Here is a 16,558-nt window from a genome sequence, read left to right as displayed (position 1 = left end):
TCTCTAAGCCCTGACTAAACAAACAAATTGAGCCTGTCGAGGCGACCAAGTTATGCGGATTGCATTAGTAGAGATACTCATTGATGCCATTCACATACACACACACACACACATTATATAGATATATATATATATATATATTATATATACACACACATTATATATTAATATAATTATATAATATAATATAATACATATATTATATATAGATATATATATATATATATATATATACATATTGTATATATATATATATATATATCTATATATATTATATCATATATGTGGAAGTACATGTATGTGTAGGTGTACTCAACACAGTCGTTTCCCTAACAAGGAGTGACTCCTCAGAAAAACGATTAGGTTTGAGGAAGGTTGTCCACTAAACTAAGATGAGCATATGTCATGCCAGTGTTTCTGTTCTATGTTTACTGGACATAGCTAGTAGGGTACTTAATCACTTCTAGTAATAAGAAATAATTCATTATCTTCGAGTCCTTTATTGTTTACATAGCGTTGATGCGGCCAGAATGTTCTTAAGCCAGTTGTGCACCAGGGAGGTTTCCTTTTTGACAAAAGTGATTATTTAGAGTGAGGCAGTTGTTGGAATACGCAATATTTGGTCGTTTCATTTTAGCAGGGAACTCAATCTGTATCATCTTACTTCCCTGTGTTTTAATAAACGCTGTTTGTTCTGCAGGGCGTCATTATTCATGCCGTTGATGCTTTTCTAACTTGAGTCTCACTTCATTTATTTATATATTTTTTTTATTAATTATAAATTTAGCTTTCAGTTCCATCCGTATTCTGTTGTGATCAAACTACCCTAGCAGTCTCTAGTACTATAGCTACACTGAATTTGTTCTCAGATCGGAGGTACAATTGCCATCCATTAATAAATTCGTGAATGACGACTGTAAGAGGAATATATATATATATATATATATATATATATATATATATATATATATATATAATTTATGATATTGTCAGAGAACAAAATCAGATATGTTCCTTAGACAGTTATAAACACTCGGTATGAGATGACTTTTTGCTGTAGATGATTAACACACAATCATTAGGGTTATCGCTAATGTCCTGGGATTTCTCATCTTTCAATCAGCCTTTTAACAGACATAGTCAATCAAATCAATCTTTCAATCAGGACACTGGCGAGACGTTGAGAGACCAGCAGAGCGCCTCTGGCAGCGGAGGCCGACTGAACACCGTGGGAAGGCGACAGCAACACGATTGCGACAACAACGACATAGCGGAATGTGTCGGACTTCTAGAAGTTCTCACCAACAAGGACTTGGGATTCGCTGCTTCCGTAGATGAGCTCAATAACATGTGCCCGTAAGTAATGAAGCCTACATGTGGTATTTCCTTTGATTTCACAATATACTTAGATTTTTCTAACAAGAAATTTAAGTAGATTTTCGCTGACATGTAGATGAAACTGAAAATCTCTCCAGTTATGTTTTACATTTTTCTTTAAATTTCATATTTTTTATCTGATAAACATGAAGGAATAAGGACTTGAATATGGAGCGATTGTTCTTACGTTATTGCGATGAAATTTATATGTATTTTCATTTAGTAAAAAGGGAACCTGGTATTTTTTTAAGCCGTAATTTATAAGCAGTACTTTCTTATTTATTTCGAATTAAACTATATTCCGATAAATTTCAATGCGTACAGTTAACAATCATGACATTAGCACAGTACCTACTTGTTATATACCTCACATTTTTCTTTATTAATCTAGTATATAGTGTACTGGAATGCGGAAAAGAAACTTTGAAAGAGAAACAAGTTTTGCTTTTTTGGTTCTCTGATTTCGAGTACGGAAAACAATTTCACAGATGATTGGTTTTTTTTTTTTTTTTCTTTTTCTGCGCCTGATGATAATTTCCAGTCCTCCGAACCTTGCATACCTCGATGGCCTATGGTTTGAATAAATACGCTTCCTCTTGGAATAATGTAAATCTTGAATTCCTCGTGCCTTCCAGGCATGATTTATTCTCTCAGAAAATGAAATCGTGAAATGGGATGTTTTTCGTTCTGAGGAAAGCTACTTCGGCTGGTGCTGACTGACTGCCGCCTCTTTTTCATTTAGTTTCCTAAATTGAATTACATTTATATTTTATTTCATTGTGGGCTCCTCTCTCTCTCTCTCTCTCTCTCTCTCTCTCTCTCTCTCTCTCTCTGTTTGATTTTATAATTTGATAGAGTTTGTTCCTCGTAGGTAGTTCTTTTACTTCAAATGATTTTTCAGTAAAATGTTGCAGAACTGTCAATTAACAGTCTTTAATATTGTAAACGTGATTATACATACATACATACATACATATATATAATATATATATATATATATATATATATATATATATACACGAAATACCTCAAGGAAAATAAAATATAACACTATGGTCATGATAGGTTCGTTTCTTTAGAAGTTTTCAAAATGGTCTCATATGAAAATATCTAAATAGACGAATCCGTTCAGAAATATATATTGTCTTAGTTTTCTTTTAGGTAGTTTGCAGTATTCTCACGTGGTACTGTGATTTTCTACACACACACACACACACACACACATTATATATATATATATATATATATATATATATATATATATATATATATATATATATACGACCTATATATATATATATATATATATATAAAAGTGTGTGTGTAGAAAATCACAGTACCACGTTAGCATACTGCAAACTACCTAAAAGAAAACTAAGACAGAATATATATTTCTGAACGGATTCGTCTATTTAGATATTTTCATATGGGACCTTTTGAAAACTTCTAAAGAAACGAAACCTATCATGACCATAGTGTTATATATATATATATATATATATATATATATATATATATATATATATATAATATATATATATATATATATATTAATTATATATATATATATATATACAAATGTGTGTGTGTTTATGTATGTGTATACATAAATATATACATTGTGAAAGAGAGAGAGACTAAGGTGTGTCCACACTGTCGTCGAACAATGCGCGACGGACAAACATTGTTACCATATCATAGGTGAAGCAGGATGACGTCATAAGCGTTGAAACGATGGAAGTAAATCTAGCAATAAACAGTGTTATCAGATGAGGTTGTATACCACTTCTTTTACTCTGCTCACAAGGCAAAGACCGGCAGACAATTGCTAATTGGTAACAATGTTTGTCCGTCGGACATGTTCGACCGTGTGTACGCACCTTTATAACCGTGTTGTCTGTTGAGGTGGTGGCGCCAGAATCATAGAACCTCCCGGTTCTCAATAAGTCTTTAGGGATGAGGTAGAAAGCCAATACCTTTTTCTCGACCATAGCAAGCGTTTGTTACGGTTACAAAAGAAATAACCTCTTGAAGCCTCTCCCTCTGTGTGTGTTTGGGTGGGAGGGGGGGGGTGGGGGTGATGTCAAGATATTTTCAATGTAATGATGCAATGTGATATTTTTAACTTTACATTTTAAAAATGTGCTTACACTTTGTCAGTCAGTTGCATCCTGAAAAATAATCCTGTCTTGTAGTTTTTTTTTTTTTTTTATAAATGCATCTTGCGCATTAATGTGACCGGAGGTTTGGCTTTCACAAAATGTCAGACATTTATGTACCTCAAAAGATGTAGTTAGTCTTGCTTTTCCTTAAAATAAAATGAGTACGTGTCTTTTGGCATAGCGAACTACAGTGCGTCTCAAAATTTTTGTCATACATGCCTCAAAGCCTTTAACCATGTTTTAGAAGACAGGGTATAGACACCTTTAATTTTCATGAAAATGATTACATTTTAGGCTCCCACTCACGATAACAGAAGTCCATACTTCTGTTCGATGTAAATAACTGATTCATTTGGGAATATTGTAATTTACATGTCCAGTTCTCTCTCATTATTCACAGGATTTAAGAGCATTAGATTGAGGTTTCCATAAGCTTTTGTTGTTTGTCAAGGGGAAAATCTTTTATCGAGGAAAACCTTTTGCATCAGAGAGATTGTGCCTTTGATCAAAGAATTGTCAATTGCAATTAAAAAAGGCATTAATCTAGCTTCCGCTGCCTGTATCTCCTATAGATGGAGTTCTGTTTATGAAAATTCTCTCTCCCACGCTCTCTGTACATGTAATGGTGTCCTGGTGTTTCACAATAAAATGAAATTACACTGATCACTGATCCCTGTATTTAGCGCTTAGGTAAATAAGGGCATCAACAGATCTCGCTTGTTTATCCTGGAACAATCTGCAGAATCCCAGGTTAATATTTTTTGAAAATACATATTACATATTCACTGCATTTAAATTTTTTTCTGAACTCGTCCAAATATGGATTAATACAATGACACTGGAAAGCTCTTAGTTTTACTTACTTAAGTTCCAGTGAAATATTTAAGCCCCTTGTGTTTTGAGAGCATAACAAATTTAAAACAGGCTCATTATTCTTGCTAGTGTGAACTTCTGTAAATGTATATGAAGTGTAATTTCTTTACAAATACGTCACTTCAAAGTTTTGATATATAAATACATTTGATTACATTGATCCTTATAGTATACTCGGTTAATGTGAAAACATCGTCCAACGAGTAGAATACTCGCTTCACTAGTACGGGCGTATAATTTCGCCTTTAAAGTGTAGTGTGCCTCCAGTAACCGAATCAGTGAATTGCGTATCTGGTAGTTAGTCAAAAATGGGGAGTCGCTGCCAAGGGGAAGAGAAGATATAGGTCTGTTGAGTATGTTTGTGTGAGACTCTCATTACTGTGAAGATACAGTACTTCATTTACCATTTTTGCCTTTCCTAAAACTAAACGAGGCTCTTTAAATAGACTGTACGCCCACGCCGATGTGTAAATATTCAACGCGCGTGACTTATAAAGTATTATTGTAAACGAAACTGATTTTATGAGAGAATTTTAGCAGTGTGATTTTTGTGATGAAGTCGGCTAATTAATCCAGGACTCTTGTTTTTTACCCTGTTTATTATTCAAATTTTAATACAGGAACTTCCCTATGCCGGCATGATATTTTAGTTCGACCGATCTTATTCTTCCTAAACAGGGTTCTTCTGAATGGGCTTCAGTGCATCGACAACTACACTAGGCGATGTTTGTCCCTCAAACACAGAGAATACTTCAACAAGCTCTACGCAGGCACCATCCGAGTCATCAAGGATCTCTGTAACACCAAGGGAAAGTACCAGCTGGGTGAGTGAAGTTTTCGTATTTCATTTTTTTTTTTTTCTAATAAAAGGGTGAGTTCCCCTTAAAGCATTTTTTTCTTTTTGTAGGTAGAATGAAAGGAGCGAGTAGCCCTATATTTTTTATTGCAGTCCAGATGACTTTGCAGACGTTCTTGTTTAAACTATTAGTATGCAAGCATAGTTTTGGCACAATATAAAGACTTTTGTAGACCAAAATTTCTATATACGATATGGAAAAAAAATGTCATATGCAAGAGTAGATATGCTAAGACTAGTGAGCCTAGCATATGAAGAGTAAACACAAAACACAGATTACTGGAAAGAAGCATTATGTTTTTTAATAGTTTGACAGCCTTTCAGAAAGATTAAGTATGATCTGCCATATCAGTTTTGCAATATACAGTGAGGTGAATGAAAGACTGATGGTACTGGGCCATGTGACGCTGAGTGAACTCATCACGCACGAAGTGTCGAAAATGTTCTGTGAAAATAGCCGGATACACAGACTCGAAAAAGAGGCAGTAAATGCGGCTGAGAGAGTTCCCTATTAAACTATGGATCATGGAAGACAGCCGAGCGGGAAGTCTAATGATGATCAGATTTATGATTACCACTGCCATGAAATCAGGAAACTTCTAATACCAGAAGATTTAGCAGTGAGACTATGGTCCCGTTAAATTTCTGGCGATATGATTACCACTGCCAAGAAATCAGGAAACTTCTACTGTCAGAAGTTTTAGCAGTGAGACTAAGATCCCGTTAAATTTCTGGCGTAAGGAGAATAATGCTTCAACAATGCATTACAAGAGATCTGAAATGCATGGGATGAATAGCATCATCATTGCAGACAAGAAATGTTTTTGCTAGCTGTAGATGGTCTGTGTTGTATGTGGTGCAAAAAAGCAACGTTGTTAATCAAGGTAACTCCAAGTATTGACAAATATTCATAATTAATAAAAATCATTATACAACAAAAGGAACATGATATAACATCAATAATCAGAAATTTGGTTCACCGACAACACTTGAAGAATTTGTTCCCACATCTATGTTAAAGACAGCAGCTACTTCATGTCAGGTAGTGTTGAGCACAGATACAACAGATACATAATTTGCGTAAAGAAATTTTTCTTTCCAAAGTCAACGTTCTTGTCGCTTTTAAGAATAAAAAACCACCAGGGTCATTGGAAATTACAATTTGGAGCAAAAGATACATAAACAACTCTCCATAACTCCCAAAATACACCTAATTATAAATTCATGGGTCTGCTCTTTAAAACTAATATTACAATAAATTTAGAGAAACGTGGGTTGAAATACTGTAGGGTAATCTAATATGTAACTAGTTACACCTGAAAGTATATCAAAAGGACCTGATAATTTTCAATATACATCCTGGTTGTCACGACGCTAAGGATGAAACTCAGGGTATTGGTATTTACATAAACCCGTACAAATAAATACTAGAAAAGGATGATGGCAGACGAAGATTCAAAGACGGACGTTTTGAATCTTTTGAATGAATTTCGGCCATCCCCCTTGGGTTAAAACTAAAATATTCAGCATAAATAGAATTTAATATAGAGGAAAGGTTAGCATTAGCTGCACACATCCTCCGCGTTCTTTTTGTTGCGCAATTGGTAGGAAAGTTTAACTGGAGTTTCTACAAGCTGGGTTAAAGGAGCGAGCTTATTACATGATATGGCCATCACATGGACAAAGTGACCAGAGGTCATTAACACACACACACACTCGATCGCTACATGACAGTAAATGTTTAGGGCATTAAAAAAAAAAAAAAAAAAAAAGCGATTTACGGTCATTTCGTCCAGAAAATCATTAAGTTGCTACATGAATGAATTTTTATATAATCAATAACGGTAGGGGAGGGAATAATTTGTTTTTGTTAATTGTATACAATAATATATATATATATATATATAATATATATAGATTATATATAATATATATTAATATATATATTTAATATATATATATATATATAATATAATATATTATATATTATTATATATATTATTATAAATAATATCTATATATATATATATATATATATATATAATATATATATCTAATAAAAGGAGCCCATAAAACACCAAAATATAGAGAGAAAAGTACTATATTTCAGAGACTGCTGTCTCTCTCTTCAGGTATAGAATGAGAAAGGTTTACAGAAAAGGTAGTATTTATACCAAGAGATCCATCCACAGGTAAGCCATTTAGGTCACCCCCACTGATAATCTTCCTTTAATCTTCTTAAGCGTTGGTTGAATGAAAACTTCGTCGATCACATCTGAAAATCCACGCTCCTTTTGAGATGTTCATTACCTGCCTCTCTTTTATTAAGGCCGATTCCATCATTTGACTCTTGTACTGGCAGTTGCTGCTATAAATTATATGTGACAAATTCCAGTTTATTCTATAGTTATGTTCCCCAGAGATTAATACAACACAAGCGGTCAGTTAGCTATGGACAACAGAACTCAGCTATTTTCAACCATATAAATGAACATAACCATAGAATAAACTGGAATTTGTCACGTATAATTTATAGCAGCAACTGCCGGTACAAGAGTCAAATGATGGAATCGGCCTTAATAAAAGAGAGGCAGGTAATGAACATCTCAAAAGAAGTGTGGATTTCAGATGTGATCGACGAAGTTTTCATTCAACCAACGCTTAAGAAGATTAAAGGAAGATTATCAGCGGGGGTTACCTAAATTGGCTTACCTGTGGATGGGATCTCTTGGTATAAATACCACCTTTTCTGTAAACTTTTCTCATTCATATACCTGAAGAGAGGGACAGCAGTCTCTGAAATATAGTACATTTCTCTCTATATTTTGGTGTTTTTATGGGCCCCTTTTATTAGATGGAATTCTGTTGTAACAGAACATTTTTACCAGTCATATATATATATATATATATATATATATATATATATATATATATATATATATATATATATATATATTTACAAAAGTCGAGTTGTTACCTGCTTTACTTTTTATTAAGGAGGAAGGGGAGTTAGCGTATGTCGATTTTAAAAACAAAGCAGTAATTTGGTGATTTTACATTTTTTATAAATCCTTAATTTAAACGATGAGCAACAACGCAATTTTTTACACAATTTCTCTCTCTCTCGCCTCTCCTCATTCTCCCTCTCATCTCTCCACTCCTCATCCTCTCTCTCTCTATTCCTGCAAAGGGAACCAAAATAAGCAAGGAAGAAAACTTATCATGTTTGAACACTTGTCGATCATAAACGTACCAATTCCCTCTCAAGTCGGACTTGGACTTGCTACTTAAACAGAGACGGATTCTTTAAGACCGTAAACGGAAGTTGACGGCACTTTTAAGACTTACAGGAGAAATCGGGACGTTCCGGGGCTTTAATATTTTAGAAAAGAAGACATCCGTTGAATGCGCGTGCAGCTACGCAACCTGGCATAGGGCGGCATTAATGCTTTTGTTTTTCTTCGTGTCTGTGTACCGTTTCCATGACCACGAGCTTCGTTCTAAAGAAAAGCAAAAAACTTGTGTACGTATGAGGCGCATTTCATAACGATAATGAGGGCTCCAATTAGATCGAAATTTACAGCGAAATGTGTTATCTTTGGCAGACAATAAGGAGAGAGAGAGAGAGAGAGAGAGAGAGAGAGAGAGAGAGAGAGAGAGAGAGAGAGAGAGAGGCGGAACCATAATTTCACGTAGCTGTTGTTGGCAAACTGAATTGTTGTGTGGGGATTTAAGTACAATTTAAATAGTGTATTTGTTTTATTAGTTTTACATTTGAGGATATCGCAATCAGCGAACGTTTTAAATTCACACAGCTCCACATTCAACAAGGGTAACTGATCCTTTGTTTTGAGAAAAAAAATCGTTCGTCTACTCCTTTAAAGGCGTGGAAAGGTGTCTGCTTAGGCAAACGTTGTATTAAGGCTACTCATCTGTATAATTATGGAGAGCATAAGTTGCATAGGAGTAAATAAAAAGGTGGAAGATGTTAATACTATTCATCTGTGCTATGTATAGTTAGTAAGTTAAATTATAGGTTTAAAGGGATTTTTACTTCAAACTGAGTATAATTTAGTATTTTACGTTGCTATTCACGAATATGATTACAAAATTGCTTTGTATTACAATTTGCTTATCTTCAAAAGATTAAGGAATATAAAATTTGGCCAAGACCAAGTGATGAGACCTATGAGGTCATTCAGCGCTGAAGGGGAAATTTGTGGTAGAAAGATTTAAAAGGTGTACAGGAGGCAAACCTCGCAGTTACACTATGATAGAACTGTTAGGAGAGGGAGGAAAGCAAGACGAAAGAAAGCGAATATGAACGGAGGTACAGTAAAAGGGAATCTTCAAAAGATTGTACGTTGTATTAGTTTTAATATGCGAGCAGCCATGAAGCTGATCTGGCATAATCGAGGAACCTGAACGTCTTTGTACAATTCAAAATAACAGATGAGGCCTTCAGCTACCTGCACTCATTATTCTCTTCATTTCAAAAACATTTTTCTGCCATAAATCACAGAATTTTCTTAACTAAACATCATACTATCATTACATTTCTTAGCGTTATGTTAAATAGTATTATATAAGTTAAAGAATATTATAATGTTTTGTCTTGGTATTTCATAGATCGGTAATGTGTCATCATTCATGATTTGCATTGTCACCACATGGATTTGAATTGGCATCATCCATAGATTTTTGCTCTCTCTTCTTGATCATGTCCAGTGAATGCGCTGTGCAACTGCTACCCTCGCACTGCATTGTATTGAAAGACACTAAGTCATCGCGTACGTACCCTTCCATTAACTGCTTTTGGAGAAAGCAGTGTGTGAAATTCAGTTGCCCGCCGATTGCATGGCTCCGTTGCCGTATCTTTCTAGCTGTTGCAACGCGTTGGATTATCTTTTTGTTTCCGTTTTTCCCCATTTTTATACAGAACTATCCATCTTCCAAGAGCTTTAGGTGTATCGTGTCCTTCAATGTTCAAGCCCCACTGATGCCCCTTCCCTTTGTCCTCTATTCCTGTGCTCGGGTCTGGGCGAGATAAGGTCATTAAGCTGCCTAACATGGCTGCTAGGCTAAAGGGATAATATATATATATATTATATATATATATATATATATATATAGATATATATATCATATACATATTAATATATATTATATAATATATATAATATATATATATATATATATCAGGTTGAAGAGATAAAGGCATGTCTCTCGTATCTGGGACAGGAATATTTTTCTAGATAATTTGGATGTCACGGAAGCGCTTAGTCTGTCCTTCGTTTTGAAAAAAGACCGTATACTTAGAGGATTACGTGGGATTAGGTTCAGATTCAAAGCTGGCAATTCATTATTGATTAAATCAATTCATAAATTTCTTTTTAAAGGCATTGCCATGTAGGAAAGGGAACTTACCGTACGCACATAACTTTGGAGTAGTATATATGGTAACAGGCGGTTTCATTTTCAAGGTTAGGAGTTTGCCAAGTAGTCTCTAGAAATATCAGGATGTGAAACAATTGTTACTGAAATGATTTGCCAAAAATTCTATATCTTTATGAAAGGCTCCCCAGCTAGAGGTTAAAATGCTCTCTGGAGGATGGTAGAGAGAGATTGCAACTAGAAATGAAATTAAACGAACTATAAAAATTGGCGACTAACCCAATAAAACTACTTTTCCTGTGAGTACTGGTGTGAAACCCATTATCATCTCTTGTGATACGCAAGTCCAAAGAAGGCAGAGTTGCGAGATTCTTTTTCTATAGTAAACTTAATATTGGGATGTTGGGCATTACTCTTACAAGGAATAATCATTAAAATCCCACTTAAAGAACTCAAAGGTGTCGTCTACATACCTTCTATAAAATAAATGGTGGAAACTAAGAGGGCAGTTATCGAATACGGTCTCCTCCAGGGAGTTAAAAAAAATTTTTTTGACGAAGGTAGGACCAAATGGGCTTCCCATCGCAATCCTTTCCTCCTGTCTGAAACAAGAATCCTGAAAAATGGAGACAGTGTCCCGCAGAGCCAATTCTATTGAAAAGGAAATTAGGAGAAGAAAAAAAGTTTTAAATTAAGCTCAGTCGTCTCCTCAACAGGAACATTAGTAGACAGGGACTCATTGTCGAAGCTGACTATGAAAAGGTCAGAGTCCTGTTTCAGGATATCATGCTTAAAATCAACCGAACGTTTTACATTGTGGGTCTTATTGTAAGCGGTTCTAATGAAGGGGAAGAACCGTTGGACATAATAATATTTACAGAAGAGGGCATTAAAAACAAAATAGACAATCTCAACAAGTTCAGATCTCTTGGCCCTGATGGGATTAATCCACTAGAAATTAAAGAGCTAAAAGAGGAGATAGTTCCTCACCTATATAAACTGTACAGAAAAAGTGCAGAACAACGAAAGGCACCAAAAGGATGGAAACTAGATAATGTGCCCCCAGTTTACAAAAAGGTCCATGAGAAGAGCCGGGAAATTATACACCAATCTGTCTAACGTCGGTCGTTTGTAAGATTTTTGAGTCCATAATTGCAGATTAAATTGTGGAGCACAACTTGTTAAACAGCCAACATAGTTTCAGACAAAACAGACCATACCTATCAAACCTTTTGGAGTTTTTTCATAACACGCTTGGTATATACGACAGTAGTAGAGCAGTAGATATACTCTATGAATTTAGGAGAAATAGCAGACTGGATCAAAGACTTGCTAACTTATAGAAAACAGAGTTATAATAAATGGTGAAGAATCAGAATGGACAGCTGTGACAAGCGGAGTTCCTCAGGGTTCTGTCCTTGGCCCTCTCTTGTTTTTTATTTACATTAATGACATAGATGTAAGCTTGACTAACAGGATAACCAAATTTGCAGATGACACCAAACTAGGTGTTAATGCAGCAGACCCAGATACAGTGGAAAGTTTAAGAAATAATCTAAAGAAAATAGGAGAGTGGTCAAAAAGATGGCAAATGCCTTTTAACTTGGATAAGTGTAAGGTGTTACAAATAGGAACAACCAAGCTTCATGGCAACTACATACTGCTTGGGAATGTCATAAATAGTGTAGAACAAGAAGAGAACCTTGGAGTCATTATTACCAAAAACTTAAAATCCACAAAACAGTGCATAAAAGCTGAAAAGAAGGAACAGAAACTAGTGGGGCACATAAAGAGGTAGTTCAAATACAGAAACAAGGAAACTGTGCTGCAGCTCTACACATCAATAGTTAGACTTCATCTTGAATATGCAGTACAGTTATGGTCACCAACACTAAGAAAAGACATAAATAGATTAGAAGGGGTACAAGCAAGAGCCACAAAGTTAATTCCATCCACCAGGCAAATAGGTTACCAAAGACGACTAGAGAGCCTGAACATGTATGGCTTGGAAACACTACAATTACGAGGATAACATTAAAAATACTGAAAGGCATAACAAAGGTAGACAGTAACCTATTTACGTTAAACGAAAACCAGACAAGAAATAATGGATGGAAACTAGATCTGAAGAGATACAACACATCCCACAGTGGGAACTTCTTTACATACAAGATATGTGACACATGGAATAAACTGCCACCAGGAGTGTAAGCAGCAACAGTGTGGAAAAGCTTAAAAGAAAGCTAGACATAATCATCAGGACACTGTGAATGGCCAGTAAAACCTGCTCCAAAGATAAGTGAGCACACGATGTCTCCTCGGATGGACTAATAAGTCTTTGAGACATCCTCATCCTTTTAACTTCCTGTAACAACGGGACCAAATACTTGGCAAGTTTATAATTTGAATTATTTAGCGAGGAAAGTAATGGTCTAAAGTGGAGCACGCTCCTTATGGAGGTACGTTGAATCTGTATCGAGCAGGATTTGGAAAGTTCATCAATGAAGTTGTTACGTTTGAGTACTCTTGAGGAATCTATTAATTCTGTCCTCTATTTTGATAAGGTTTTGTATATTAAGTGTTCCCAATTTCTGGAATCTCGACGAATCATTTAAAACTGATTACATTTTGATAATATAATCCTGTTTATCTAAAACTGCTGTTCCCTTACCTTTGTCAGGATGCACGATGATTATATCTTCGTCTTTAGCCAATTCATCTTTTTTGAAAAAAAAGACTCCATCTAGTTTGAAGGTTCTCATTCGTTTGATGAGCCAAGGCTGATAATTGTGATCTTAAACGCTCAGCGTTGTTACGAAAAGGTAGCTTCGACATTTTCTGGAACAAAATTTCTAAAGGCAACAAAAACTCTTGGAAGTGGGTTTGTAACATGGGAAGCAGAAGTCTGTGTGTTATGGTATTTGAATGAAATGTTGCTTTAATTTTTAAGAATTACAAAAAACGTTTGTGGTGTATTAGTGACTTTGTTTATTGTATTTATAGTAAGAGTATTTTTTCCAGCCTTGGAGATACATCAAGTGATGTGGAACCTCGGCAAATAAACCTGTACATACGAAACACATGCCTTTACCACTCCATCCTGGTTCCCCTGCGAGAAAACTCAATGAATCTGTGGGGGACGTATTGGAATTTTTTTAATCACTGAAATTACACCTACTGAGATTTTTTTTAATAGCATAATAGAACTTCTTTATCAGTTAAATGTAATCTATACACATTTTAGCCTGGTTTGCTGCTTATAGCTCTGTGCCGAAGAAAATAAGGCAATGAAACGGATAAACTCTTAAACTGCCATGCAATCTTTTTAATGGGTTTGAAGCCTTCAAGTAGTGATATTCGGAGTGGATATAAGAGAATACCTGTTTGAATAAAAGAATCTATTACATAGTTGTGAATTATTATACCCTATCTGTTTCTTCACGGCGATTTAGGCGTTATCCCCACGTTGTCAAATGCACTTTTAATCCGTGTGTCTGTTTTTGTCTCCTGGGAGCCACATAGTACTTCTGGTTGATCCCTATTGCCTCGGCTTTCCCTAGAAAATCTTTCCATTCTTCCAAGTCTATTTTTCATTTAGGCCTACTGGACGTCCACACTTTTAATTTACTTATATTGTGTTAATTTACCTAAAAATATTGGTAAATTCCAAGCTCGCAGAAGCTCTCCCACTTGTTGATACTTTATATTATATATATATATATATATCTATATATATATATATATATATCATATATATATATAGCTATATAAGAAGAGAAGAGAGGAGAGGGAGAGAGGAGAGAGAGAGAGAGAGAGAGAGAGAGAGAGAGAGAGAGAATGGCATAAATATACTTAGGTTGTGCAAGTGGAATTATAGGCAGCTATTTCATTTATTAACTTTATATAATATAGTCCTTCGTTTCTTTTCATCAAGAGTAATCATAAAATTTTTCTCTTCTTATATCTTCTTTTCTGTACAGACTTAGTTCCAGCTTTGCCATTTACTCGGAATATTTCAATGTTTTGTTCTTCGTTTTTGTACAAGTTTTTATCATCAAAATGCAAAATTCATTTGCATGAATACCATACCTGACGAAAGATATCTATTTGTGTTTTACAATCTTCATAAGGATTTTTCAAAACATATAGATAATTATTTGGGTCATGAATGTCATATAGTGATAATAATAATAGACAAGAATGCTAAGACTATATATAGATATATTCCTACACATTATATATACAAAACTTTTGAGTAATAATTCTTCATTTATATAAGTAAATCCCGGCTGTTCGACGTCTTTATGCCCTGAGGTCAGCTTAACACTTGAGATAGGAACTGGCAGAGCTGAAAATTTTTTTTGCTACGTTTAAGAAGAAACTTGTGTGAGCATGTGTGTGTGTGTGTGTTTGTTTTTTTTTTTTAGCCAGAAAATTACGATGGCTTTTAATAATCGGCAAAAATGATTCAGGAACCAATTATATTTGCGTTATGTAACTTATGTTGCCTTCATATACCTTACAACATAAGTGGGAATATTTGATTTGGCATCGACGGCCACCGCCGATGCCCTACCCTTTTCGCCATCAAGGAATCGATAGGGTATAGCAGCGTGGGTGAAACTTTTTATCATTATCTCAATGGAACTTTTTCAGTGATCTCGTTGGAATTATTATATTTATCCAGTGGGACTTGCATGCATTTAGTGCCAATTTTGATCCGCTTTATACTTTCTTTCTCAATTTGGAATATGTTAAGGTGAATGAGACAGATCAGTTCGATTAATAGAGCTTTTTCAGTCTCGCAAATCAGTGGGGTTTTTTAGGGGGTTTGAATTTCATTCATAACTGGATGAAGGGAACTTTTGGGTCATTAGTAATTTTTTTGTTTTATTGGGGAAATTTAATATTGGGAGGATAGTATATGATACAGCACCCATCTGAGAATGATCCGACGAACCTGATATTTGAACAATAATTACTTTTTCATGTCTCAAAATCCTCCAATCTCTCTCTGGAAGGGAGATGGCTGCAATTTGGGTATTTGTACCATTAAGTAAATTAGGTAAAATTTGTATTCATATACATGATATCACTGTTCTTCATGTTATGAGAGATCGATCCATCGTGAGAGAGAGAGAGAGAGAGAGAGAGAGAGAGAGAGAGAGAGAGAGAGGTGAAGTAAAAAAAAAAATACCCAATTTAGGTTTTAGTCCAGTGGAGTGAATGATGAGTTTCATAAGCGTTCGGTTTAATGCCAGATACGTTCGCGTTATTACAGATATAAATTTGTGTGGGATTCGGCACACATCATGAACAATAACAACAGACTATCGGGCTAAATAAATGTCAATTGATATTACGGTTGTGAAGTAAGGTATAGGGTTCCCTTTTTATGAGAGAGAGAGAGAGAGAGAGAGAGAGAGAGAGAGAGAGAGAGAGAGAGAGAGAGAGAGAGAGACTCCTACAGTAATACAGGGACACTTGCATATGTAAATATACGTATATTTATAGTGGTATACTGCATATGTAATTAGAAATATTGGCTATCTGCCTAACTCTAAAAGATGCTTAATAAAAGGTACATGAAAAAACTACTCGAAAGCTTACATGGATCCAACTAGGAAAATTCTATAAACCAATCGTGCAGCAAACTGATCTATATGATTTTATTTTCCGGCTACTTAGGTACTGCTTTTGACAAGTTGGTATTTTTCATGAACTTAAAAGACTATATTTCGAGATTTAGCTTGGAGTAGGGGTATTAAATGAAATAGAAAAAAATCAGTATCGAAACATAATCTGCCTAAGTCAAGAAATGAAGCTGAACCGTTTCCGAAAAGAGTGGAGCTGCCCTCTGGATGATTTCATTACGGCTCTAAGCCTTGATTTTGTT

At 35.0% G+C, this 16,558-nt stretch overlaps 1 protein-coding gene across 3 annotated transcripts in view; it reads left to right on the top strand.

The window, feature by feature from the left end:
• LOC135218277 (uncharacterized) overlaps window positions 1–16,558 on the top strand; it is a 552,172-nt gene that overhangs the window by 501,811 nt on the left and 33,803 nt on the right. For all 3 annotated transcript variants that reach the window (XM_064254485.1, XM_064254484.1, XM_064254486.1), the window contains 2 exons: window positions 1,166–1,356; window positions 5,091–5,236. In XM_064254485.1, coding sequence (XP_064110555.1) covers window positions 1,166–1,356; window positions 5,091–5,236 — 337 coding nt within the window. The remainder of the gene's footprint in view (window positions 1–1,165; window positions 1,357–5,090; window positions 5,237–16,558) is intronic.

This window comes from Macrobrachium nipponense, chromosome 9, assembly GCF_015104395.2.
Source record: "Macrobrachium nipponense isolate FS-2020 chromosome 9, ASM1510439v2, whole genome shotgun sequence".
NCBI lineage: Eukaryota > Metazoa > Arthropoda > Malacostraca > Decapoda > Palaemonidae > Macrobrachium > Macrobrachium nipponense.
This window is presented reverse-complemented; position numbering and strand designations above follow the sequence as displayed.